The 26,547-nt window shown below is 35.1% G+C and overlaps 1 protein-coding gene across 4 annotated transcripts in view; it reads right to left on the bottom strand.

Moving 5' to 3' along the window:
* JMJD1C (jumonji domain containing 1C) overlaps positions 1-26,547 on the bottom strand; it is a 324,083-nt gene that overhangs the window by 65,117 nt on the left and 232,419 nt on the right. For 3 of the 4 annotated variants that reach the window (XM_072756132.1, XM_072756129.1, XM_072756130.1), the window contains exon 3: positions 21,690-21,803. Coding sequence is in view for 1 of the 4 variants with exons in the window: in XM_072756129.1 (XP_072612230.1) it covers positions 21,690-21,803 (114 nt within the window). In the remaining 3 variants the exon portion in view is untranslated. Of the gene's footprint in view, positions 1-21,689; positions 21,804-25,712; positions 26,331-26,547 lie in introns of those variants that run through there. The other variant, XM_026013587.2, reaches the window with a different exon arrangement.

Here is a 26,547-nt window from a genome sequence, read left to right on the forward strand (position 1 = left end):
AAAAAAAATAAAACTAGAGTTAAAGGCCTACAAAAAGAATGAAGTGTTTAATATTTAATACAATTCTATTAAGTCACTGATTATACACCAAATATGGTTCAACCGAATGTCTTATAAAAACTATTCATAAAAATAAAAATCTTTAATTCTATATCTTTGATAAATACTAAGTCATAAAATTCAATTTCATGGAGCTAGAGGAAATCCCCCCCCCCCCCCCCCACTAACTGAGAGGTTGTGGTACAGAAAAACACTTTACAATTATTTGATAGTGAACATTCAGAGGACAAAAACTAACAAGAACACACAAATAAATGACTTTTTTTTTTTAAAAGGTTAATTTAGAAAGCACACATGTAGGAACGCCTGGGTGGCTCAGTGGTTGGGCAGCTGCCTTTGGCTCAGGTCGTGATGCTGGGATCCAGGATTGAGTCCCACACCCAGGCTCCTGTGAGAAGCCTGCTTCTCCCTCTGCCTATGTCTCTGACTCACTCACTCTTTCTGTGTCTCTCATGAATAAATAAATAAATCTTAAAAAAAAAGCACACACGTAGAATAAGTATTTTGTATTCATTATAAAAACTTGATGTGGCATTTCAGATATTGTGCTCGAGAATATCTATTCTATTTTTAAAGTACTGAGCCAATACAACAATTTAAGAAAAATCAATATAATGAACACAAAAAACAAACTCTCTCAGTTCCCAAGTATTCATAAAGATTACTTATTTTATGTATATTGGGCCAGCTACCCTTCACTCTTACAAAGCTCATCTCTATATAGTCACTCCTGAAAAAGCAATTTAACTCAGCAATTGGCTTTGCAACTTAATTCAAATTTAACCAAAATGAAGACAGTATGATGATAGTTACATCTGTTACCTCTCAAAACATTACTCAAGCAAAATTTAAAGACTCTGGACTATTGGCATTACCACTCTTCAATCATGCTAGATGAGTAGTATCCTTAGGTACAAGTAACAACTGTATACGATTTATGGGACAAATCAATTTTCAGCCTTTAAAAAATATCTACCTAAGAGTAAGCATATTTACTTGAGTATAAACAATTAAAACATCTTTTTTAACTGAAAGAACAGCTAGAAATGTTAATTCCATCTAATTGTAACAACTCCTTTTCTAGTTTGACATTCTCTTCATTTTACAGATGAGAAAAATACTCAAAGATTAGGTTATTTATCCCTAATCACACAGCTGGAAGGCAAATTCAGCAATTTATCTATTATCAACGCCCCTCTTACTTAACCTAAGTCCAATCTATTCACATGTAGAATCAAAATTTTGAATACTGTCTGCTGGGTTTCCAAAAATTTACTTATTAGTAACATGATCACAAAAAGTGAAAGAAACCCAATGAATCAAATTATTCTTTAATTTTAAATACAGAAAATTATTTGCTAAATCAAGATCAGTTCACAGGAATATGGTATTCTAAGATTTGGAATGGATATCATAGAGTATGATTTATCAGATATAATTTATTAAATCATCAAAAACATTTTATAATGGGATATACTCTATTAATATACATGTTCTATTACATCAAAACATAAGAAAATGACTACATCTCTTGTTTTACTTGTTCAATTATAACAATGTTAAATTAAGAAGCTAACTAAATTATTTTTATTATATTAACTAAAAGGAGTGCCTGGTTGGTTCAGTTGGTAGAGCATGTGACTTTCTATGTTTCAGGGTTGTGGGTTTGAGCCTCACACTGAATGTAGACATTACTTAAAAAAAAAATTAAAACACCATCACCACTACCACCACCACCACCATCATTTATTTGGGTTTCTCTGCTATTCTCCCAGCTAAAACTGACCTTTCAAAGAAGTATCCTCTTGCATAAATTTTATGCAAACTTGCAATATTTCTGCGTTTTTAACTACAACTTGCTAAGTGTCATTGGTGTAAGGTCTTCTCAGAACTACTACAGAGCAAAAATCAGAACAATTAAGTAAAACTCTTAAAACCACTTGAAGAAAAATATTTCCTTCTAAAGCCACATGTTAATATTTTTTGATACCTTTAATAATAGTTTGAACTTTTTATGGCAGTTCAAAAGTTTGGAAGGCAATTTTTCTTTCAAGCTATTTTATCAGCATGGTTTTTACACAGTTGAGTCATCATGAGTTCAACCTACTGAGTCACCTGCTTACAGCATCTGCCAACCACAATTTACTAACTGCAGCTTCCTCAAACTTACAACTGAACAAACTCAGGAAGGCCCAGGAACTGTTTAATGTTTTCCAAAGTAGCAACTGAAAATATTCCTTCAGAACGGCCCAGTTTAAAAAAATAAAACAAAAAACCCCCAACTTCCTTGCCCTGAATGAATACTCCACCTATGGCAGTCTCACTCTACCTTGTATTCCCCTTTTCTGGGAGGAGAGGGAGTTCAACCTAAGGAGGAAATAAAATTATATACTTGCATAATATTTTTAAATAGTATTCTACTAAAAATAATTCCTAGTACAAACTAATGCTAAGCTGGAGTATATGTATAATTTATGTATAATTGTGCCAATGACTACTCTGATTGTATAGAGTGAACATTCACTTTAATAAAATGCAGAGGGTGGCCCTGGTGGCGCAGCGGTTTAGCGCTGCCTGCAGCCCAGGGCCTGATCCTGGAGACCCCAGATCAAGTCTCATGTCAGGCTCCCTGCATGGTGCCTGCTCCTCCCTCTGCCTGTGTCTCTGCCTCTCTCTCTGTGTCTCTATGAATTAAAAAAAAAAAAAAAAAAAAAAAACCTTAAAAAAATGCAAAGGATAGAATTTCAAAATTAATACCACACCACACAATATTGGGGGCTGACTTTCACTATTTCCAATTTTTATTATTTTCAGCTATGAAAATGATAAAATATAAACCTGAAGAACTATTGTACTATACTTCTCTTCTCAGAAATCCAGTGTAAACTGATATATTCAACAAATCTTGTAACTTGACAGACTTGGATCTGCCAAGGAGGACTTACTCTTTTATCATCTGACCCCTATTTAAGTCTACCTGTTCTCTTCATTAGCATCTAGTAAATACAAATATATGAGAAATACATTAAGTTACTCAGAAAAAAGGAAGGAGTTAAAACTACAACTCCTAAGTATCATAACACAAGAACATCTCAATTACCTAGTACTTTTAAGGAAGACAGTATGGCACAGTGTACTTCAGAATGATTTCCAATCACTGTTTTGCTATTCCTAAAAGGGTAAAGTTTAGCTCATCTAGAAATCTAATTAGAAAAGAGAACAACATACATTGAAATGCTTGTTAAACATTTGATATAGTCTACAAAAAAAGGAAGTTTTAAAAAGTAATTTATAGAAATAAATTGATCAAATACTAATTCTGAATGAAAATATCTAGCGTTCCTTCACTCACTAAATAACATACTAAATACAATTTAAGATTTTCATCAATACTCACGGTTATCACAATGATTGATTATTCTGACTCAGTCATAATTATTAACTGATATATAAAGTGTTGTTGCATTTATATCAAACCAGCCCATAAAGACAAAATTTGAGTTGTAACTACTTTTTAGTTTCTTTCATATCCTCCTCTTGTGCTATTAATTAAGTTTCCAATCTATCATCATCCCATTTTTTAAAAATTCTCCTTTTGGCTTCTCATATGCTGTGGTAGAGGAAACCAGATTAGACAGCTTGTCGTAATTATGTTTGAAATAGTTTCTGAATGTGGGACTAAGAAGCTCCCTTATTAGTAAAATATATTAGGGAATACATTTCATTTGATAAGCTTTTGAACACCAGGTGTCTATTACTTTGCCAAGAGACTAGCAATACATTTAAGAGTTAAGGCCCTCAAGAATCTTAATGGATTCTGCAACAGGGACTAACATACAATTCACTGCAATACAGGTTAAAACAGCGTTTTACATGGGGTAGAGAGGTGAGACAAAGATTGTGGAGAAAGATAATCTAGTTAGGTGTATGGAAAAGGTATCACAGAAGACAAATCTGAGTTGGAACTTCCAAGACACCTGCCATGCTATAGGACATCAAAAAACAGCTTCCAAAATCAATCAATTTATTTAAGAATGAATGTGAGTGTGGGTATGTGCACATGCAGTGGAAGGGGGGTGGGCAGTAGGAGGAAGGGGCAAAGGTAGAGAGAATCTTAAGCAGGCTTCACGCTCAGCAAGGACCCTGGGGAGGCGGCCAGGGCTCAATCTCGGGACACTGAGATCATGACCTGAGCTGAAATAAAGAGACAGAGTCTAAACAGCTGAGCCATCCAGGCATCTAGGAAAGGACTTTTGAAACAGAGGGAAACACAGGTGCAGGCACAGACGGATGAAACAGTATGACAGATGTGGAGAAGTGTAAGTATACAGGTATGGAGTGAGTGAGGACAGAAGAATAGCAAGAAGGAAGACCTAATGACTGTATTTAGAGAGCTCTGTAATAGTCTAGCTAGGTGAGAATGAACGCCTTACAATTAATATGAGGATAGGATGGACATAGTGATGCTAAGAAGGTAGAATCAGCAATTTTTGGAGGGCAATATAAGAGGGCAAATGGGCAACCTAAAACATTCCCAGATGTCTATTTTATTGACAAAACAGGGTAGATATGGTCATGCCATTAGCCATAATACAAAAGGATTGGGAGGAATGACAAGGTCTGAGTGCTGAAACTTAGCACAGCAGGTCGTAGGATATCGGGTTTTACCTGCTCAAGGACATCCACTGGCCCACCATTTATTTATATTTTTAACATGATATTCTATCATTCCTGATGTTGCTGAGAACTTGTAACTTTTTAGAACATTACTATGAATAATTAGAATTCACCAAATAGGGGATCCCTGGGTGACTCAGCAGTTTAGTGCCTGCCTTCGGCCCAGGTGTGATCCTGGAGTCCCAGAATCGAGTCCCACATCAGGCCCCTTGCATGGAGCCTGCTTCTCCGCCCCTCTCTTGTGTGTCTACCATGAATAAATAAATAAAATCTTAAAAAAAAAAAAAGGATTTACCAAATGTAAATGTCTTTAACTTACATAGGCACACACGTAAATATTTAAGGATGAATAATATGATATATGGAATTTGCTTAAAAATAATATATGAGGGCAGCCCTGGTGGCTCAGCGGTTTAGCGCCACCTTCAGCCCAGGGCATGATCCTGGAGACCCGGGATGGAGTCCCACGTCGGGCTCCCTGCATGGAGCATCTCTCTCTCTGTGTCTCTCTCTCTCTCTGTGTCTCTGTGTCTCTCATGAATAAATAAATAAAATCTTAAAAAAAAATAATGTATGAGAAACAGTAAGAGGAAACAATTTTGGCCAGGAATTAGTAATTGTTAAAGCTGAATGACCGGTACATGGGAATTCATTTTACTATTCTATGTCTATGTTTTAAATTATCTGGGGAAAAAAGTTTTATCACCTCACACTTCCTCTCAAAAGCCTCTAAAGGCTTCCATTTCAGTTTTAACCATAACAAAAAACAAAGTCATTATAATAGCTTACAAAACCCTACTTAATCTACCTTTCTGATTTCATTTCCTACTAATTTCTATATAGGTGTCTTCTTGCTATTCTATGAATGCTTTCATTCTAGGGTCTTTCTATTCTTCTGTTCCAGCTAACAATTCCTATTAGGTTCTTTTGCTCCATAGCACTTACAGTCTTCTAATACACCAAAATAGTTACTTTGCTTGCAGTCTCTTCCCACTACAAGGTAAGCTGTACAAAGGCAAGGAATTTTTTGTTTTGTTCAAGATTGTACCTTAACTATCAGAAATAGTGGCTGGAACATAGCAGGTGCTCGGTAATTATCTGTAAAGCTGAATCAGTTATAGAAAAAAAGGAACACAACTCTGAGACAAAAGACAAGGAGGTAAAGGAAAGGTGCAAAAACAGGTCTAAGAACAGGAAGTTAAGGGGGTTCCTGCTTGTAACCTCCATTTCCACTGTGCTGCAGGAGAAAGGTCTTCTACTAAGAGAAAAGGAGGAAGCTGAGTAGAATAGTGATAATTTAAAATAACTGCTTCAGGAAATGAAAACTCAAGGAACATAAAGAAGGATGCCAACTGGTACTAAAGGATCAGCTGAGATCAGAGACAATACAATGACACCAAAATACATAGATGTAATTTTCTCTTGCTTTTTAGTCTTAAGAGCTTTTAAGCATTTGGGGCAAGGTTTTCCAAGATAATTTTCTGTAATAATGAGAATGTTATATATTAGCACTGTCCCACACATGGCTATTTGAGTACCTGAAATGTGGCCAGTCTGACTTACAAACTTTTACATTTACTTTTACTTAAATAGCCACATGACTAGAGGCTACTAGTAATGGGTAGTGCATTTTCAGCGTATTAAAAAACGGAGAAAAAAAAAAGTAGGACTGGTCTAGGATAAGAAATTAAAAAGTGGTTGTGGCAGAAAGACAAAGGCATAAGGGAGTTAAGGTACTGGTAAGAACGGTAATATACCACAGAAGTATCTTGGTTGGAAAAAAAACAAACTAGAATACCCTGTATTCTAGTTTCCTAACTCTCCAAATATGTGACCCATTGGTGAAGTGATAAAAGTCTGTGAATGAGATCTATTCTGTCTGCTTATGTTTTAAAAAAGTTATTTCTAATAGGCTTCTTTAAAGTACACATATCACGAACTGAGATTTACCGATCAGACCTATTTATTTTTGAACTCCTACCACATTTATTCTCTTTATCACCCAAATTTAGGGGACAAAAAAAAATCCTTCTATTATCTCAAAGACAATGGCAACACATGTACCATTAAGTAGGTATTACATACCTAATTTTATATGTGAAAAATAAACTCTTAGGTGGCTATTTGCTTTGCTGTGTATTTCAGAATAAGCAGCAGATTTGGGACTGAGTTTGCACCTTGGGATCTGAGTACAAACTGGCCTGCTGTTCTACTACCAAGGTCTGATACTTTAATAGATATAAACTTTTTCCTCCCCTCAAAAGAGCCAGAATTCCCTAAGAAGGTAAATTTTGTATGTGTATATGTATGTAAATGGTATGTATCTTAACAGAGAATTTCAAAAACTTTGGCAACTTATTTAATTTGTATGCTGATTTTGGTTCTTCTTTACTTTCAAATTTGATTCATTTGTAAACAATTTCGATTTTAATAACATTGGCAGTAAATCAGATACTGTAAAGTTCATGGAGTTTTGGTGCAAAAGGCGGAGTTACTCAAATTGTGCCATCATTCAAACTGAATTCATAAAAATTTTAGTACAAATATGTATACTTATGCCTATTTGTGGAACAAGACAGAATGGTAAAGAGATATACTGGAAGTAATCGAGACCAGTAAGAACAAACCAGTAGTTCTGCCCATTCCTTGACAGCACTGGTAGTGAACATCATTAATTAACTACACTTTGGGCCAGAGCAGAGCCTCCTAATTCTCCACAACACACACAACATGCTAGTCAGATGATACCAACTAACGGAAATATGCTTGACTGATATAACACATGTCCAATAAACATTAAGAAAAATTCTCAACAATGAGCTTTGTTAAGCATTGGAAAGAATCATTAGTATGCAATGGAGCTTAATTCCTTGAAAAAAGAAGTGGATGTAGAAAAAAAAAAGATTTAAAAAACCATCATTCTAGGGACACCTGGCTGGCTCAGTCAGTGGAGCATGTGCCTCTTGATCTTGGGGCTGTGATTTCAAGCCCCACTTTGGGTGCAGAGATTACTTAAAAAAAGAATTTTTAAAAAAGAACTTATCTATTTATTTGAGAAAGAGAAGGAGAGCACAAAGTTGGGGGGGAGGGGGAATCCCAAGCAGACTTTATGCTGCATGCATAGCCTGACATGGGGCTCGATCTCATGACCCTGAGATCATGACCTGAACTGAAATCAAGAGTCCACACTTAACTGAGTCATGTGGGTGCCTTAAAAATGAAATCTTAAAAAAGAGATCCTTTTGAGGTGCTTCAGGTATTTTGTTTTTCAAGTCCACATACTGGATGATGTCTGAAAGACCTTTTAGTCTGAAATCTATATATACTCAAGGAGGCTTTATCCAGATGTTATTCATCCCTGTTTGTACAGAATATTTTATTTCCAGAAATGGCTATTCCATAAATGGCAGAGGGGATAAAGGTTATTAATTGGGAACAATAACATGCTATTCCCATGTAGACAGAGTACCTGACTCACAGGCAAAGAACATCTAAAAAAACATTGGAGTCTTTTAATCCATTACTATTTTACATCACCCATATATTTATTTTCTATCACCTAGATATTTGAAATATATAGGTATCCCTATGTAACTGCAAATCTGATGGAAAAATATTACCCATTTATGATTAATAATCTTGATCAAATAACTATGTCTCAGAGAATGTGAGTGATGTAAGAAAGTGATCAGGGATGAAACTGGATTGGCAGGAACCAGTGATAGCCAACAGAAAACATCATACTACTGAGACTCATGAAGCAGAACTATGGTAACATTCAGAAAGGAATGACACTTTTTCACATTTAAGGTGTTGGCAATGGCTGGTAGGCCAGTTTCAGCTGACCACTTCTAAACTGACTTGACAAGACTGTTCTGAAGACTTCTACTTTTCCAGCTGTCTTAATCTACAGTCCAATACCTCTAAATAAAGAAGAGGGAAGGAAATGTGCGAGGATGTTTTTTCTTGCATTTAGCTAATGACTAGGAAGAGGTACTAAAGACACTAAACTGTGCCAAAGCCTACCATCCTACAATTCACTACAAAACAAAGAATCAAAAGTACCTGTGACTGGTATTTTTTTTTTTAAAGATTTTATTTATTCATGAGAGACACAGAGGGAGAGAGAGAGGCAGAGACATAGGCAGAGGGAGAAGCAGGCTCCATGCAGGGAAACCCAATGTGGGACTCAATCCCGAAACAGGGATCATGCGCTAGGCAAAGGCAGATGCTCAACCACTGAGCCACCCAGGAGTCCCTCTTTATTTTTTTTTTTTAAAGATTTTTATTTATTTATTCATGAGAGACACACAGAGAGAGACAGAAAGAGAGGCAGAGACACAGGCAGAGGGAGAAGCAGGCTCCATGCAGAGAGCCCAATGTGGGACTCGATTCCAGGACCCCAGGTTCATGCCCTGAGCCAAAGGAAGACACTCAGCCACTGAGCCACTCAGGCATCCCCAGACTGTCTTTAGACTCAAAATCAACTCTTGCCAGATTTTCCAGACTACTGTCCTGCCCTTTGGATTTCAGACTTGCCAGCACCCACAATTACATGAGTCAATTCCTTAACCCTCCTTCCTCAACCTCCGTTCTCTCTACATAAGCTTGGAGGCTGCATATGCATGCACACACACACACACACACACACACACACACACACTCTATTGGTTTTGTTTTGCTAGAGAATCCTACTACAGTACTTTATTGAGAAATACTACTAGCTTCCCTTATCTCTTTCCCATCTTCTAAAGCCTTGTCTTCTAAGAAGAAAATAAAATCAAGACAAAGAAACAGGCAAATATCTGGTATTACTGACTGGAATCAGTTGATTCCATAGCACAGAACACTGAACATTCTTCAGTTTTAGAACTTTTAGAATGTTGTTATAATTATGTCTTTCCCCTTGATGTGAAAAAAGAACCAAGTATTTTATGTCTTTAAATTCCTAATACCTAGCAAAGTGAATGGCACACAGCAATGAATGAATATTATCTTATATAGTTCATCAATCACTGGACCTTTTTTCCTTGAGTCTTAAAAACATACCTTTCCTGCAAGGCAAGCCCATGTCTATCAATTTACACGACAGGAGTTACACTCCAAAAAGACAGATCAGGTGCTTCAGAAAATTTCAACAGTTAGGGAGAATAGTAAGTATACTTTAAATATGACTTATCTTTAGGGTTAACAATTGTTTGGACAAATTACACAGTTGAAGAAAAGTGAAAAAAAAAAAAAAAGTGGTATCCCAAGTAATCAACAGTGTGGTACTAGCATAAGGACATAGAGACTAAAGAAATAGAACTGTGAGCCTAGAAATAAAATTTTAGAATAAATGGTCAGCTGATTTTCAACAAGGTTACCCAGACTATTCAATTGGAAAAGGACAATTTGGGACACCTGGGTGGCTCAGCTGTTAAGTGACTGAGCCCCACATGGGGCTCCCTGCGTGGGGCCTGCTTCTCCCTCTGCCTGTGTCTCTGCCTCTCTCTCATGAATAAATAAATAAAATCTTAAAAAAAAAAAAAAGGAAAAGGACAATTCTTTTCAGCAAATGGTGCTGGGAAACTTGGATATCCCCATGCAAAAGAACTAAATTGGACTTTTACCTTACGTCCTGTAAGAATTTTAATTAAAAGTGAGTCAAAGACCTAACGGTAAGGACTAGAACTACAAATCTCTCAGGGGAAATTTTTTACGATTTTGGGAGTTGGTAAACATTTCTTGGATATAATAGTAAAAGCACAGGCAACAAAACAAAAAATAGGTAAACTGGACTTCATCAAAATTAAAAACTTCATGCACCAAACAAACAAACAAACAAACAAAAAAACACACCACTGAGAGAGAAAGGCTCAAAGAATGGGATAAAATATTTCTAATGTATCTATATTTGATTAGTAATAAAACTCCTGGACTCAAAAACAAACCAAACAACTAAATTAAAAAAATGGGCAAAGAACTTCACACCCATTAGGATAGCCATTCCCTTTCCATTAAGAAAATGGAAAATAGCAAGTGTTCTTACAGATACGGAGAAACTGGAACCCTTGTTGGTGAGAATACAAAATGGAGCAGATGCTATGGAAAGCACTTTTGGCTATTCCTCAAAAAGTAAAACATGAATTTCCATATACTTCATCAATTCCATTCTTAGGTATATACCCATAAAAACTGAAAGGCGGATGGGATGCCTGGGTGGCTCAGCGGTTTAGTGCCTGCCTTCGGCCCAGGTCCCGATCCTGGAGGCCCAGGATCAAGTCCCACATCGGGCTCCCTGGATGGAGCCTGGTTCTCCTTCTGCCTGTGTCTCTGCCTCTCTCTCTCTCTCTCTCTGTCTCTCATGAATAAATAAATCAAACATTTAAAAAAAAAAAAAAAGAATTGAAAGGCAGGACTCAAACAGATACTTGTATACCAATGTTCATAGCAGCATTACTCATAATAACCAGAAAGTGTAAAAAACCTAAAAGTCCATCAAGAGATGAATGAAATAAACACGATGTGGTATATACATACAATGAGTTATTTGGTCACAGAAAGGAATAAAATTCTGACACATGCTGCAACGTTCAGCATATTAAGTGGACTAGATCCATTACAAAAAGACAAATATTTTATGATACATAAGGTATCTATCTAGTCTAGGCAAAGAAAGCATAGACCAAGAAAGTAGAACAGAGGTTACCAGAGGCTGGAGAGAGGAGGTTACTGGGAAATGGAGACTTATTATTTAAGGAACATACTTTGGGGTGATGAAAAAGTTCTGAAAATGTCTAGTGCTGATAGTTGTATAGCATTGTGAATGCACTTAATGCCACCAAAGTATATACTTAAGTGGTTAGAATGGTAATGTTTGCTTCTTTTTAAACAAATAACCATTATTCCTCACTCCACAAGACAGTGAGTTTGATGTCAGTCAGGTGGTTGACCCAAATGAAAATGGTTTAAAAAGCTCCTCATCATCAGTCCACCTTCACAGGAAAGGTATGGTTACATATGCAAGTAGACTATTCAACACAAATTCTGCTTATACACTTGATCTCATTCACTTCTCCAGCCCTGCTGTCCTACTTACTTAGTTAATTTACATTCATCCTGAGATAATTTAGGGGTTATCTATTTTAAGAATAGGGGTATCCATTCTACCTCTCTCACAACCAGGTGGATTCTGTATACCTCCCTGGTGTCTACTACTAACTATATTTTGTCTATATTTTCATTTATACTTTTCTGTATGTGCTTCCCCCACTAGATTATAAGCTCTATGAAGGCAAGGTATTTGTATTCCTGAATACAACACAGCAGGCCCTCAAATACATGAAAACAGCCTCCAATCATTATTTATGGACTAGGGATTAGTGCTGCTTTGCATTTAATCCGAAGCTTAGAAGATGCGGATTTTAGAGACAATCCTACTGGTCAGAGTCTGAAAAAGTCTCCATGTTAAAACATTTTTTTTAAGTAATCTCTACACCCAACATAAGGCTTGAACTTATGACCCCAAAGAGTCACATGCTCTACTCTCTGAGCCAGTAAGGTGCCCCAAGGACTGCATTAGTTTTCACTTTTAACCTTGAGTATATCTAGGATTCAGGATACCTATATGCATAACAGAGAAAACTAGGCAGCTGAGAAAACAAGGGGAGGGCAAAATATCTTAATCCGTTTGGATTCTCTGCCTACGGAACAAACTGAGTCTGAAAATGATACACAGATTTGGAGTACATCTAGACGGCAGTGTTGGAAAGTCTATGAAAAATGTTCAGGTGATAAAATTAAGAAAAAGTTTAATCTTCTACTTAAGAAAGAGATCAATTCTAAGAAAAATAACAAAGTACCAAATAAAGAATGATGGTTATATGAACCACTGGTTCCACTGGTTGTATGAACCTAGATGCTAAATCACAACTTCCTTAAACTTCACTGCCTTTGCATATAAAAATTGCTATCATATATTGTCTCTCCCTTCCTCATATTTCTTCCATATTCTCCTACACTCTCTATCTCTAATTTTATAAAGAAACACAAATATTGGATCTAAAAGTTCTTGTAAAGGAGGAGGGGCAAGGGATTCCTGGGTGGCTCAGCGGTTGAGCGTCTGCCTTTGGCTCAGGATATGATCCCGGAGTCCTGAGATCGAGTCCCACATCAGGTTCCCTGCATGGAGCCTTCTTCTCCCTCTGCCTATGTCTCTGCCTCTCGCTCTCTCTTTCTCTGTCTCTCATGAGTAAATAAAATCTAAAAAAAAAAAAAAAAAGAGGAGGGGCAGGTGGGCGAATTGACAATGACACACAAAGTCACATGGAAACTGGTATTATGAGAAGCAAAACCTATGAGTAAGCAGAAGAAACCTGTCTGCAGAAAGGACACTTGAAGAAGAGGGGAAGAAGGAATATGTGACTTGAGTTCCTGACTTTCTAGTTCCCGATTCCATTCCAAATAAGGTTCAGCTGTACTTTTCTGCTATAGCTATCTAAGACATTGCCTGTTGTATCTTTTTTTTTTTTTTTTAATTTTTATTTATGATAGTCACAGAGAGAGAGAGAGAGAGGCAGAGACACAGGCAGAGGGAGAAGCAGGCTCCATGCACTGGGAGCCCGATGTGGGATTCGATCCGGGGTCTCCAGCATCGCGCCCTGGGCCAAAGGCAGGCGCCAAACCGCTGCGCCACCCAGGGATCCCCTGTTGTATCTTTATAATAACCCCCACCCCTTTTTTATTTAATCTGGTTTAAGTGGGTTTCTATTTTGCTACCTATGCATTTGTACGTTAGACTTCTCACAGACTTGTGTGAATTAAATAAATTAATATATGTACCCTGAAAACATTACAAAATTAAGATAATACGATCTGTTTTACTCATAAGGATAACATAAGGATTTGCTAAAATAATGCACATGGAAATACTTTGAAAATTGAACTTTACAAATATAAAATATTAACACACTAAGAAATAAAATTTTAATTTTGAAATTTTAAAATAGTATGGCTATGTTTTAGTATGAATTTGCAATTGGTTAAGAGGAATAAATATCAACCTATTTTGACTGGCAGAAAGCAATTAGAAAATCTTTCTCAATGGTAACTAGCAATGGCTTAGAATCTTTTGAATCTGATGTCTACAAGCATAATTTCACATACTTTAAATTCATAACAGCAGTCACAAAAAATTACAAAGAGACTGGCAGATTTTTCAGCATATGATCACAGCAGATTTGGGACTTAGAACTACTGCAGACTGTGACTTATAAATGTTTTTAATCTGAATATTGCAGAACAGCTCATACTTGGGCCAAATTTCAGTCAAAATAACATGTTCCTGGACTCCATGGATACATTTTCAACACACTAAGTTTTGCAACCAATTTTTACAAATGAAGAACTCCCTTTTTTAATGCCAGGCGATAAGCATTTGGATAAATCAACATACCTGATTTGTGGGACGTTAATAAGCATATTTTATAACTATTTTTGAATTCACGGGGATATAAAAATCAGGTACGTGGGACATAAAAAAAGAATTTGAACAGAACGTAGCACAAAACTACTAAATATTAAAGCATTATGTACCAACTTTAAATTTTAAAAAAGCCTACTTAAATAAGGAAGTACAAGGACTATTTTAACTACTAGTTCCCCTTTTCTTGTAGTCCATCCTACTTTCTAGGCTTCAGCTTGGCTCCACTATTGCAAGCTGTCACTTTTGACTAGAAATGGAATAAAGCCAAGTACTACACAATAGCAGCTTCCTGCTCTGGCTTCGTCTTCTAGACCACCCCCAGGCCAATGCCTGCCCACAGATGCTGATCCTACCACGCCAATAATCCACCAACAGTCAGTTCACAGCTATGGCTATGATCCTGTATTTTTTTACACCGTTGGCAGAGTGTATATTCCACAATCTCACAGTTCTCATTTTCACTGACTTTATGGCAACAAGGCACTTCTAAATTTCAATCAAATGCTAATACGAACGCAGAATGAAATGGAAAAGGAAGATGCATACAAAAAATTCGGGGACTAATAAACAATGTGCTCAACTTCTGTCAAAATATAATTCAGAAAGAGATACTGAAAAATATAGGGTAGAGAGCTCTCTTGATAAGTACTATTAATACAAACAATTCTGTTATTCTAAACCTGTATAATTTTGATTTGCATCTGGCACTGCCTGACTCATCAGTTCTCTCTTTTGAGATAAACCTAGAGTTAGGTTGAATGTCTCTTATCTCTGAAACTAAAATAATTAGCCAGGGATTAACTTGTTTAAGGTTATGTTGGTCAGAAATGGTTGTTTTTCCACCTTGAGCAACTTCACAGAATTATTAGTGTTGAGAAGGAAGTTCAAAGGTCATATAGTCCAACTCTTATTTAATGCCTAGAGGACTTCCAAAACATGGTACTATATCCACATGGCCTCTCACGAGAGCTAAATAAAGAAAAACAATTCTGTCATTTGTTGAATAACATTTATGCGTTTTGAGATATAAATAACTATTAGTAGCAAATGCAACCTTTGACTTTCCCTGTGGTAAAAAAGGTAAGAGAGTCTTCTGAAGGGTAATATCACACAAGAGGGTTCTACGTTTTTTCTAGTAACACTTTCTTAAAATAATAATTTAAGAAGTCACCAATTGAATCTTACCTAAATAAACTTCCCTGAAGGGGCAGGTTGGGAGGGGTAAAAAGAAATACTACTACAAAGATATGTTAATACACTGACCATGGCTTATATAAATAGCAAAAAAAAATTATCTAAAATCAGCTGCAGAAAGAAATGGTAAGAGTTCCAGAGACAACTAGTAAGACAGATTGTTAAAAGTAGGAAGTGCAGATGGTGGAAGACAAATACCCAATGGTTATGTATGATACAAAGAGAAAGGAGTTACAAGTAACTACCAAAAAGGTTTAAGATACCATTTACAAAAAGAGAAATTCAGAACCTGTCTAAATAGGTACCTTCTACTGAGCAGTTTGTATGTAGGAATAGCTCCTCAATATAGCATTTCATTTAACCTTCTTAACAACTCCGAGGTAGACAATAGCTTCATCTTATACATGAGGAAACAATTTATTTAGAATGCTAGAGACTTTTCCAATGTCACTTAGCTAGCAAATAGCAAAGCTAGGATTTAAAACCATGTCTACATGATTTGACTTCAAAACTCATGTTTTTAACCATTATGCTATACTGATTTTCTAGGACAAAAGACTAGTGAAGACCCAATCAATTAGCTGCTTCTCTTATATTAAAATAACCAGATGCCATGGTCATGTAGAAAATTTTGTTACTTTCTTCAAAAATGATTCATTTGGCCTACAAAATAAAATTAATTTAATAAATAACTAAGCGCAGCAATCCTTTTCCTCATTTATCTGACTCCATAATACTTATTTATGTAGTATGGTGTCTACTATTCAAAGGCAAACTCTCTTCTCTAGCTAACCTGATATTCTACTATCTCCTAAATCTACCTCCTTTCCTCACTGATCAGGCTATCTCTCTTGCCAAATGTCTGACCTTACTCTTTCACTTTCACCTCTATTCAAATGAATCCATTCAATTTCTACCTCCTTCATGAGACTTTAACCATTTCAATCTCTACTGATTTCTCCTTTCTTTGCACTCCTACTCTTTATTATGCATTTTTGGCTCCTGAAATCAAGTCTATTTTTAAATATAAGTTCTTGTCCTGAATTATGAAGTCCTTGGGGAAAAAGTAAGTACTATGACTTAGTATATTAATTTCTTAAACCATTAAGCACCTAGCAGGATGCTGTGCAGAGGGAAACCACAGAATTTAAATAACTGTAAATGAATGAAGTCAGTTGGGATGTTTCCAAGGTCAGACACTGAAGAATTTTAAGTGCAAGTCAAAGGGAAGTAGAGCCTAAGCATAAAATTTCCATTTAAAGACTCTCTTCTGGGGAAGAATCAAGTGAGTCAACAGTCAGTGCAGTGGAACACAAATTAAGAGCTCTAGCCTCTCTTTCTGCTCTGGGACTGTTTCTTCCTTTCTCAACCACACTGCAAACACTCTCACTCTTGGGGGCTGGGGATGTAGGTGTGTTCCACCCCCATATCCTAAAAGGCATGCTAAGAGTGTTTCTTATAAATTCCTATAAAACATATCTCTCTACGTTCGGTTATCATTTTTTAAAAATCTAATTTCTTTCTGTACAACAGCAACAGTTTGTTGAGGAATATCTGGAAGCCAATTTATTTTTTTTCCTTTTAGTTTATTAAGTTAATGGGAAATAGTAATTTGATACCAGGAAGAGAACAAATGTGAGAGGAATTCTGGGACAGAAACATCTACCTAACTATACTAATAAATCCAGCACCCAGTCAAAACCCCATTTTCTCTACAGGAATACTAGTCTTAAAATGATAGATCTACACTACAAACTGAAGTGGGAGTAAAGAAATGTTTAAAAAATAAGTTTTTTCTCTACCCATCAAAGCAATTCTAACATGAAGTTCTGTTTACTTCCTTCTGTAAACTAGTAGCAGTGCCACAGTAGTACCCTGGGGAATAAATCTGCTTGTAAAATGAATTACTACCAACATTTTCAAATTTTTGTCAGTGGCTCATTTATGCCTAATATTTAATTCAACAAAATGTAACATCTGGCAAGTAACAACCAAACCAGCAGTTAACTGTTCACCTTGGCTGACTGGGGATTAGTTTCACCTCACTCGCATTATCTCGTCCTGGTTGTGAAACAATTCCAAAGTCCACAGGACATTAACAAAAATTTAGAAGGAAAAAATACAGGTCTCTGCTATATTCCACTCCCAAACTACTGGTAATTTATCCTAAGCAATCATTTGAGCTATTTTTAGTAAGCCAGAGAAGTTGAGCAACAATTACCTTAGGGATATTCTGAAATCATAGCCAATAAATTTATATTATCAATGACATAAAACTTGTGGGTCAAAATGGACTCAAACAGGGAAAACAACTTTTTCATTGAGGAATACAGAAACAATAGATACATAGATCTGACATAGTTCAGAAACATTCATTCACTAAATATTTTAAGACACTTACTTCTCTGTTAGTCTTTTAAGTATTTTTTAGTATAGGTACTAAGAAAATACTCAGGTTTGCTCCACCTGTTCCATTTTCCTTCAACCAGCAACTCACAGCAGAGCAGTACTGTATCTAATATTTAGTAAAGCAGCTCAATGTCTATATTCTATGATGATGGAAACTGTAGAATTAATAGTCTTATCTCTAAACTTGTGTCAGTTTATTATGACCCCAAACTTCAAAAAGATCATTCCTTGAGGTCTAGGATAATTCTACTTTATAGTAAGGAAAATATCTCAATACTACAACGAATTTTAATATACAATAAGATAAACATAGGGCTTAAGTTTGAACAAGCACATTCTGCTTCAAATCTCTAATGGTTTTTTTAAATTAGTGACCTTTGTATTATTCCTTCACTACATTTAAAAACAAAGAGAATTGTGATCCCTAGAAAATACTGGACTAACAAGCCAGACCAACCCAGATTTGTTGATATGAGTCATGTACAGTTTTCAGGTAAGAAATAATCTCTTCTATATCCTCTATGAAGCAACCAATGTGAAAACTGCAGGTGTGTGCATGGCCAGAAGCCAAAATTCAGAACAAGATGATTTCAAAATCATGCTAAAAGTTCAATGTTCATATTTCATTATCAAACTGTTTTTATATTAACTTGATCAAAACTTCAAATTTTAATAAGTTTTTAAAAAAATTTCTGGAATCATCCTCCAAAGAATAACAATACCTCAAAAATCATATTAACAAAACCCCTTTCAGAATCAATAATTCGTTTTTTTTCCTTATTCTTCCCAGTCAGTTGAAAGACATAGTAGAATCTGCAGTTTCCTCCTACTTCCTCTCTTTTCCCTTCCCCCTCTACTTCAAAGAAAGTTAACTGCAGCCAGGCATGATCAGGAATCTAAAAGGAGGAAGCAGAAACTCATTTGTGTGTATAAGGAAGGAAAAAACAGAATTAACAATACCATGCTCTTCAGTGACCTAGTTAATATACATCGATTATATTATCTGTAAGATGTTGGTTTGGTTTTTCTCCTCATTCAACTTTCTTTCCAAAATACTGAAAAGTGTAATGATGATTGGACCCCAATTCCCCAACTACATGCCACCTAAAAAAGTGATCAACTCTAAAAAAAGATCAACTCTAATATGTGGCATTTGATAATTCAATGCATTGAAATCAGAGGTAAGTACAGATTCAAATCAGTCACCTAAAAGTGAAATGATCTGTATTAATCTTGAGTAACTGGTTTCCTAACCATTACCTTAACAATATGCTACTATTCTGATATGTTAAAAAAATAGGGCTGTACAACTTTATTAAGGAAATTAAAGGGAGCACACTACTATAGAACAAAATGCTAAGGACCAAGGAGAAGATGGTAGGTGGGAATTCCCAGTACAAAAACATTTACTGAGATTCATTGCAAGCATTTGTGTGAATTTTTAAAACAAAAGTTATGCGTGCCCATCATTCTATTCTACACACAAAGGCCATTTCTAATGAAGGCTTTCCCTCATCACATTTAAGAAGTCTATAAAGGATAATTAACATCTAGATTCAAAAGAAATTGTCTCATGAAATTTTAAAAAGTGAGAAAAAAACAGGGGAGAGCATTTTAAAAATGTGTTCAATTTTTCCCAAACTCCGTTTGACTTACATAGGGTTACCCTAAAGTTAAGATATGTCAAGACACTATTTACAAAATCTATGCCAGTAACAGCTGCCATGTTTAAGATGCCAAGGAATTTAATGTACTGTTTGGACAAGTGGTTACAGAAAAGCATTCTGGGATAAAGCCACTCTAATTACATGAACTCTAAAATTGTTTCCTTTATCGAGAATGTAGCTATATTTCACAAACTCATTTAAATAAATAAATTTGAAAAACTAGACTGAGCCATCTTAGGTCTCTGGAGCATATATATTTTCACTTGAAATGTTACAATAAGTATATCATTTACATACTAGAGAAAAATCTTTATATTTTTTTAACTTGATTAATAGGAATCTAAATACATCAAAATACATATTAAAAAGCTCTATTGTACACCATCTATTACTTTTGAAACTCTTAAATTCTAAAATTAAGGTATGCTGGATCCCTAAATCAAGTGCTGTTAGTGTAATTCCTTCTGATTTTCTAGAACTGAGAACTCACATTTGTGAAAGACAAACGGTTAAAATGTCAAGAGAATCATTCCACTTTTAGAAGGTTGAATATTCTTCCTGGCTAGAGATCAACCTGCCTATACTAGCAGAGCAATACAAATAGCTTACTAACAAAGACAATCATACAATTCACTAAATCAAGTAAGACTTTAGCTCGTCTGCCTTTATTTTTTAAATAAAATGATATAATTATCAGAATCTATAAACTTAAAATGTAAACCAAACACCTTATAAAATGTTAGCATATTCTTTCAATCATTATAATTTTAATAAACATGTTGTGGAGTTTTAGGCCACCTGGCAAAAAGAGTTTATTTTTAAAAATAATTTCTACATAATGATTTCACTTCTCTAAATTAAATCCAAGCTGAAACTTCCAGAGTGCTGCTAATCAGCAACCACAAAATTAAAACATTAAGTGTTAGAGGGTTCCTTTGATTTTACCTAGACTCACCCAGTCTAATTCCCACTAAAAGACTGTTAGAAATGAAACAAATTATAATAAGGTCTATAGTAAGCTAAATGGCATTCACAATTAAAAACAAAACAAAATAAAACCCAAGGGAAAAGCTCTAACCTCCAATATTAAACTGGAACTTGCTATGAATTTTTAGCTATAAATATTGTAAACAAAGAGCAAAAGCTAACAGCATTAAAACTAGGCCATTTAATGAAATAAGAAAAATAATGTGAGAGGACAAAAGCACGTCTATGTAGACTTCAAACAAATATTTAACTCAGGGAGCTATAATCTCATTTTGGTAGATATAACAGAAGAGGCACATAACTGCTCTAATTCCCTAAGTATTATAACTCCACACACAACAAATCACTGCTAATTAACTCAAGCTCTTGTTCTTTCCATGGAAACGATGCCTCTACATTTTATTTTCGGAAAACAGTAACTATTCTGAAATGAAACAGGAGTATTGACTTTCAGCTCCATTTTAAAAAAAAAAGTCAAACTAGTTCACTCATCCTTTCTTTCAGTTCAGTTACCATATTATTTTAAACCCTTGAGTAAAAAACATATAAAAGATTTAAGTCAATCTGAAACCCAAATATACAAGGAAAACAAACCTCTGTGCATTTTTACTTCTATCTTAAAAAATTAACTGGTAGAATTCAACTAGAAACTTAAAAATTCATTTAGTCTACTATTTTTGAGGACTTTCTTCACAGGATTTAAATCTAAAACCCTATTAGGAAATATTTTTCCAATTAAATGTATTTGTATTTAAACTGCAACTGGGAACTAAAATATAGAAAATGAACAATTAATGACAATCTAAAGGAAACTTCCCACTCAAAAAGAACTACTATTACTGTATGCATACAGTAAACACTAATCTCCCTTAATTACATTAATTGACCCACTTCTTAACCTTTAGAGCTAGAGACAAAGGTAATTTATACTAATATCTAACCAGTTATTTTCTAACAATGAACATTATTTATAATGGCAGGGACTTGATCTTGCTAGCTTGCGTATGTATTCTCAGTGACAAAATGTTGCCTGGCTCAGACAAAGTTCTCAGTACATAAATCTGTTGATTGGGTAAATTAACCATTCATTCTATAATCAAAATTTATTGAATGCACTGGGTTCCTTATATGCCTAGATGTTAGCTTGAACTGAATATTTAAAAGAGTATCTGATTATCAGTGAAATTTAAAGATTAGCTAACTTTTAAAAGCAACCTAAAATTTCTTACCTGGTAGGGTTGAAAGGCACTATCTTCAGTTAAAAAATCCAGTTGTTTATCTACAAGGAATTCTACCGCAGTGATTGAACTGGGTATACTTTTTTCAACCAGGGGTTTGAAAGTCTGGTGAGAGGGAAAAAAAATTCATAATGGTTATTTTCTGATTTTATACTCAAATACAAAGGGCATATATGAATACAACGTACAAATGTCATTATCACAGTGATTTTAGGATACCAATTAATATTTTCATATTATAATCTAAATGCTTTTATTCACACAATAAAGTATTTTATATTAAAAAGGAATGAAGATGTAGAATTTGTTTATTTTTAAAAGGATTTAATCAAGTATACATATATAAAAATTTCTTTTTTTTGTATAAAAATTTCTAAGATAAAAAGAGAAATTGCTTCTGAAAAACTCAACTGACTAGGAGAGCATATTTACTCCAACTCTTTTTAAAAAAATTATTACGTATTAATTTTTATAAAAACAGAGCAGGTATAGTTCAGAGTTGTTTTTTTTTTTTTTTTTCCCTAGCTCATTCACATCAAGGATTTTCAATGATCAGGATGCATCTGGTCTTTTAACTCCACCCCACGTGCTACCCACCCCCGCCCCTGCCCCTGCCCCAAGCACAAATAAAAATCCAGCTGCTTCAGTACGAGCAGCATGGGGGAAGGGAACAGGAAAAGAAGGAGGTAAGAAGTATTACACAAAACCTACCTCTCAGTCCAGATCTCTACTACTACTCTAAAAAATCAAACAAACAGACAAACCAAAAATGGGGGCTGGGAGGTGGGGGATCCATGGTCATTTTGATTATTTTAAAGAAGACTCACTCATCTTTTACATAAAGGAGTATACTCATATCTTGGGGTGGGGTGGGAGTAAAGGAGGCAGAAGAGGAAGTGGAAGAAAGGAAACAAAGGTACTATGTATGCAGTTTTTAATTACTGTCATACTTTCGAAGCAGAATCAGCTAGAATAAAAACCAAGAGTCACATCCCTGATACTTTCCTAAACTTTACATAGAATGGCTTTAGTATAAAATAATCTAAGTGTGGAAAATGGAATTAACAACCAACTTAGTTTAATAAATTACCTATATAACATGGAGAAATTTTTCTTGCTACAAGCCAACTTGTGTGACCATTTAGATACAAACCAAAGCTTTTGGCACAGATAGTATAAATCCCCAGGAGATTGAAAGCCATTGTGTTTACCCCTTCTCTTATTATGGCTTAAAGAAATCTAACATCTTGTTAATCACAACTAATTCGCACTCTGGGGAAAAACTTTTCAAAATATGTAGTTCAGAGTGGCTCTTAAGGAGTTAATTTCTGTATTTAAGAAATTTCTTTTTAAAGCTTTCGATTCATTGAAGAGTCTGTAACAATGTTTTTGAAAAAGCTAAAATTCATGGGAAAAAAGCATTTAAAACATGCCTTATTTCTATACTACACCATGAACTTAGTATCTTCTTTCCTAAATATAGCATGAAAAAATTATCTTACATCCCCACTTATTTTCAGTATCTATGATTAGAAAATCTAACCACAGTTAAGTTCCTCCCTCCCCAGTCCTAAAGCTAACCTTTTAAGTACTACATATGTATCGGGAGTATTCTTATTTGGGTGAGAAATTACATTTTCAAAACAGACATTCCCCTATTACTTAGCTATCTCCTGCAACTATTGCCAACTAGCATTTTCCATTTGCCAAGACTAAATTCCTAAAATTATTTCATAAAATCCTATTATTTTACCTAACAAATTACTAAAGTTTTGTAAGAAATCCAAGAGCATTTATCTAATTTAGACGTTAAAATGTCTACCAGTATGTGACTGACCTATGCAACATTTTTCATATTATATATTTGTTTAGTTTTTAGTAAACTAGAAAACACTGGCACCTTTTCAAGAAGACTTGATTTAATCCTTGAACTTTATTCAAATGCTCTATTTCTTTTCAAACAGTACCATGTCAGGTCAACTCGTGAAGGTTAACAAAAAGGTCTACAAAAGCTATTATCTAAGTGGCTAAAGGTACAATTCAATTAAGTAGGATGTGAAAAAGAAGTAAACTCCTGTCTGAGTGCCTCTTTCTTACGCAAATAATACAGGTGGTTTGCATTTCCTATGAGACCTAGTCATTTTATAATATGAAAAACATTCTTGTGAAGAAAACCTCTCAGAACTCTGCTTTTTTTAAGGTAGGTCAGAGTTCCAAGGGTAAATTTTAACAGGCCAGCTAATCATAATTTAAATCACTGAGTTAGTTTCTAGGCTAAAATAAAAAAAGAATTTCTCATTTTAAGATAACTAATTGAAAGCCACCTGGAAAAATCCAGCTATCAGAAATGTTAAAAGATTAGTTTATAAAGGTCTATTTCTGATACATTAATACTTAAAATCATGTACAAATGGAGGTCAAGAGTATATCATGCTTCTTAAAATAGTAAATAGGGCCACAACTGGCAAATTTTAAAATGTGCAATTATATTTAAGCTATAAATATGTTCCCAGCAAATGCTGATAAGTACTTTTACAGTACTTGTTAAGAAATGTTTCAATATGTATTAAATAAACAACTCTGAAAAATGTGACTGTTACCACTTTATGGGAAAATTAAAGACAAACAACATATGAAACTAAGTAGTTAAAACACTGATTTTTTTAAAGTGGCAAATCAAAGAAGTAACCATTATTATTTGTACCCAAGTTAAACACATTTCAAAGACCTACTATTAGCTTACAAATAAAAACATAAATATTTAAATAAAAGTGAACAGATCCTACAGCTTTTATGATGATTCTGTACTAAATATTTCATGGGCCTAGGTGTACTGGAATGTAAAGAAACTAGAACTCATGCATAACTAAGTAATTCAAGACTAAAGATATATCCTTCTATGAGGAACTTCCACAGCCTAAGGGGAAGCAATGAGCTACCATCTGATGAAAGACACAGTAGAATATGGCCCGAATCACAAAAAGACTATTATTCCAATGCTGAAAAAAGCCTCTGAAAATCCAAATAAAAATTACTAATTTAAAATCGAACATTCATAATTGAAAAAAACTTTTTCAATTTTATTAATGGATTAAGAGTTCTTTTAAAGTCCTCTGTCTGTGTTAATCATACTTTAAAAATAATTTAAAGCCAAAATAAATAGTTGAGAGCCTGCATTTTTAGTGGGGCCTACACCACGCTATAGGAAGAATGCTTAGAACAACTGTATCCTGTTTGGGGCTCCATGCTGCACCACATTCCATTCACATGAGGAAGAGGAGAACAGATGAGCCCTCCTCAAAAAAACATTTTTAAAATAAATCAGCTACAGCTCTCAAACATAACTCAGCTGCTCAAACAAACCATGTTAAAGCTCACATTTAACATTTAACTGAAAATTCAGAGTTTATGTCTGCAGTCTGAGTTTCTAACAAATCTCCAGTTAACATTTTACAATTCCTTTTCCAAGTTAAAAAAAAAATCATGCTCATTAACTACAAAAATCTGATATAAAATTCACTAAAGGAAAACGCTGAAGCAGAAAACTAAGCAACATTTTAGAAGTCAAGGTTTAGTCTACAGAAAAAAAAAAAAAAAGACTGGAGTGACTTGAAAGAACAAAGTCCAAATTCCCACCCAAGCAGGTCTATTGAAAAACACGATACTGTTAGAAAACAAGTTGGGGGTGGGGACTGGAATACACCACACAAAAACCCTCACAAAACAAATAACCTCACTTCCCTTAAAACACTGTATTCTGAAAGCCCTAACCTGAAATGTTTCTGCTGTAATACTTTAAACAAACTCTATTTTTTAATCTTTTTACAGTGTTATGAAATTACTACACACACAATAATCTTTTCTGAACAAATGAAAATAGTTAAAATTTCATAAAACTAAGAAAACTAAGGCTAGATCAGTAAAAGGCAATGACCTTAATTCCTAAGGCTGAGAAGTAAAACCAAATGTAAATTAAGACAAAAGAAAAAGGAAGCAGAAAAATACAAACCGTACTTTGTTCTTTAGAATTTTAAAGTATCTTCAAGTCTCAGAAATCCACGACACAGCTTTAAAGGTCAAGAAGTAGCTGACATTTCCATTTCACTCTTGAGCAGTATTAAAAATCTAGCCTAAATACTTCTTTACTCTTCAAAAATCACAGGCAAATGGCTCTCAAACCAAGCATTTCTGAGCTCACTTGCAGCGTCGTCATTGTATAGGAAGAAAAGCCAAGACCACAAAACGAAGCAGAGCTGTAACCTAACAAGTCTCCGACGAGCAAATGACGATTTTCTGTCTGCTCTGGCTCAGCCCTGGCAGTGATGAGGATTACAACTCGCTCTTTGTCATCAGCACTGTGGTGTTAACGACTAAGAAATCCTGCAGCTGAAGCACTACTGCATCCTCCGATCTGGGTCAGGATAATTTCTCCCGAGGTCGCTTACATAACCAGTGAGATACTCCAAATAGAGAGAACAGCCATCCATCAGCTAGAGAAAGCCTTTCCCACTGTACTCTGCGTGGAAACACACTGCAGTAGCTTCCAACAGTGCAGACACCCAAATGAGAAAGACTACTTGGCTTAGGGCACACTGAGAGAAGGGAAGAGGCGGTGCTCTGTAAACTGTAACTAATCCCCCGTCACAGGTGCTGATGGAGTCACTTCCAGCACGAGTCACATTACTGGTGATTACTCATTTGGCTGCGGCCATAGAGACTGGCTCATAATTTTAACAACAGACAAAGACAGACTAGTGGTGAGACTGAGACCTCAAGTTTACTGTCTCTCTGAATAAAGCAAATGCAAAGTTTTTTGCTTTCCAGATTAACGAAGGCGAGAAAGCGCAGA

This window comes from Vulpes vulpes, chromosome 4 (assembly GCF_048418805.1).
Source record: "Vulpes vulpes isolate BD-2025 chromosome 4, VulVul3, whole genome shotgun sequence".
Lineage (NCBI taxonomy): Eukaryota > Metazoa > Chordata > Mammalia > Carnivora > Canidae > Vulpes > Vulpes vulpes.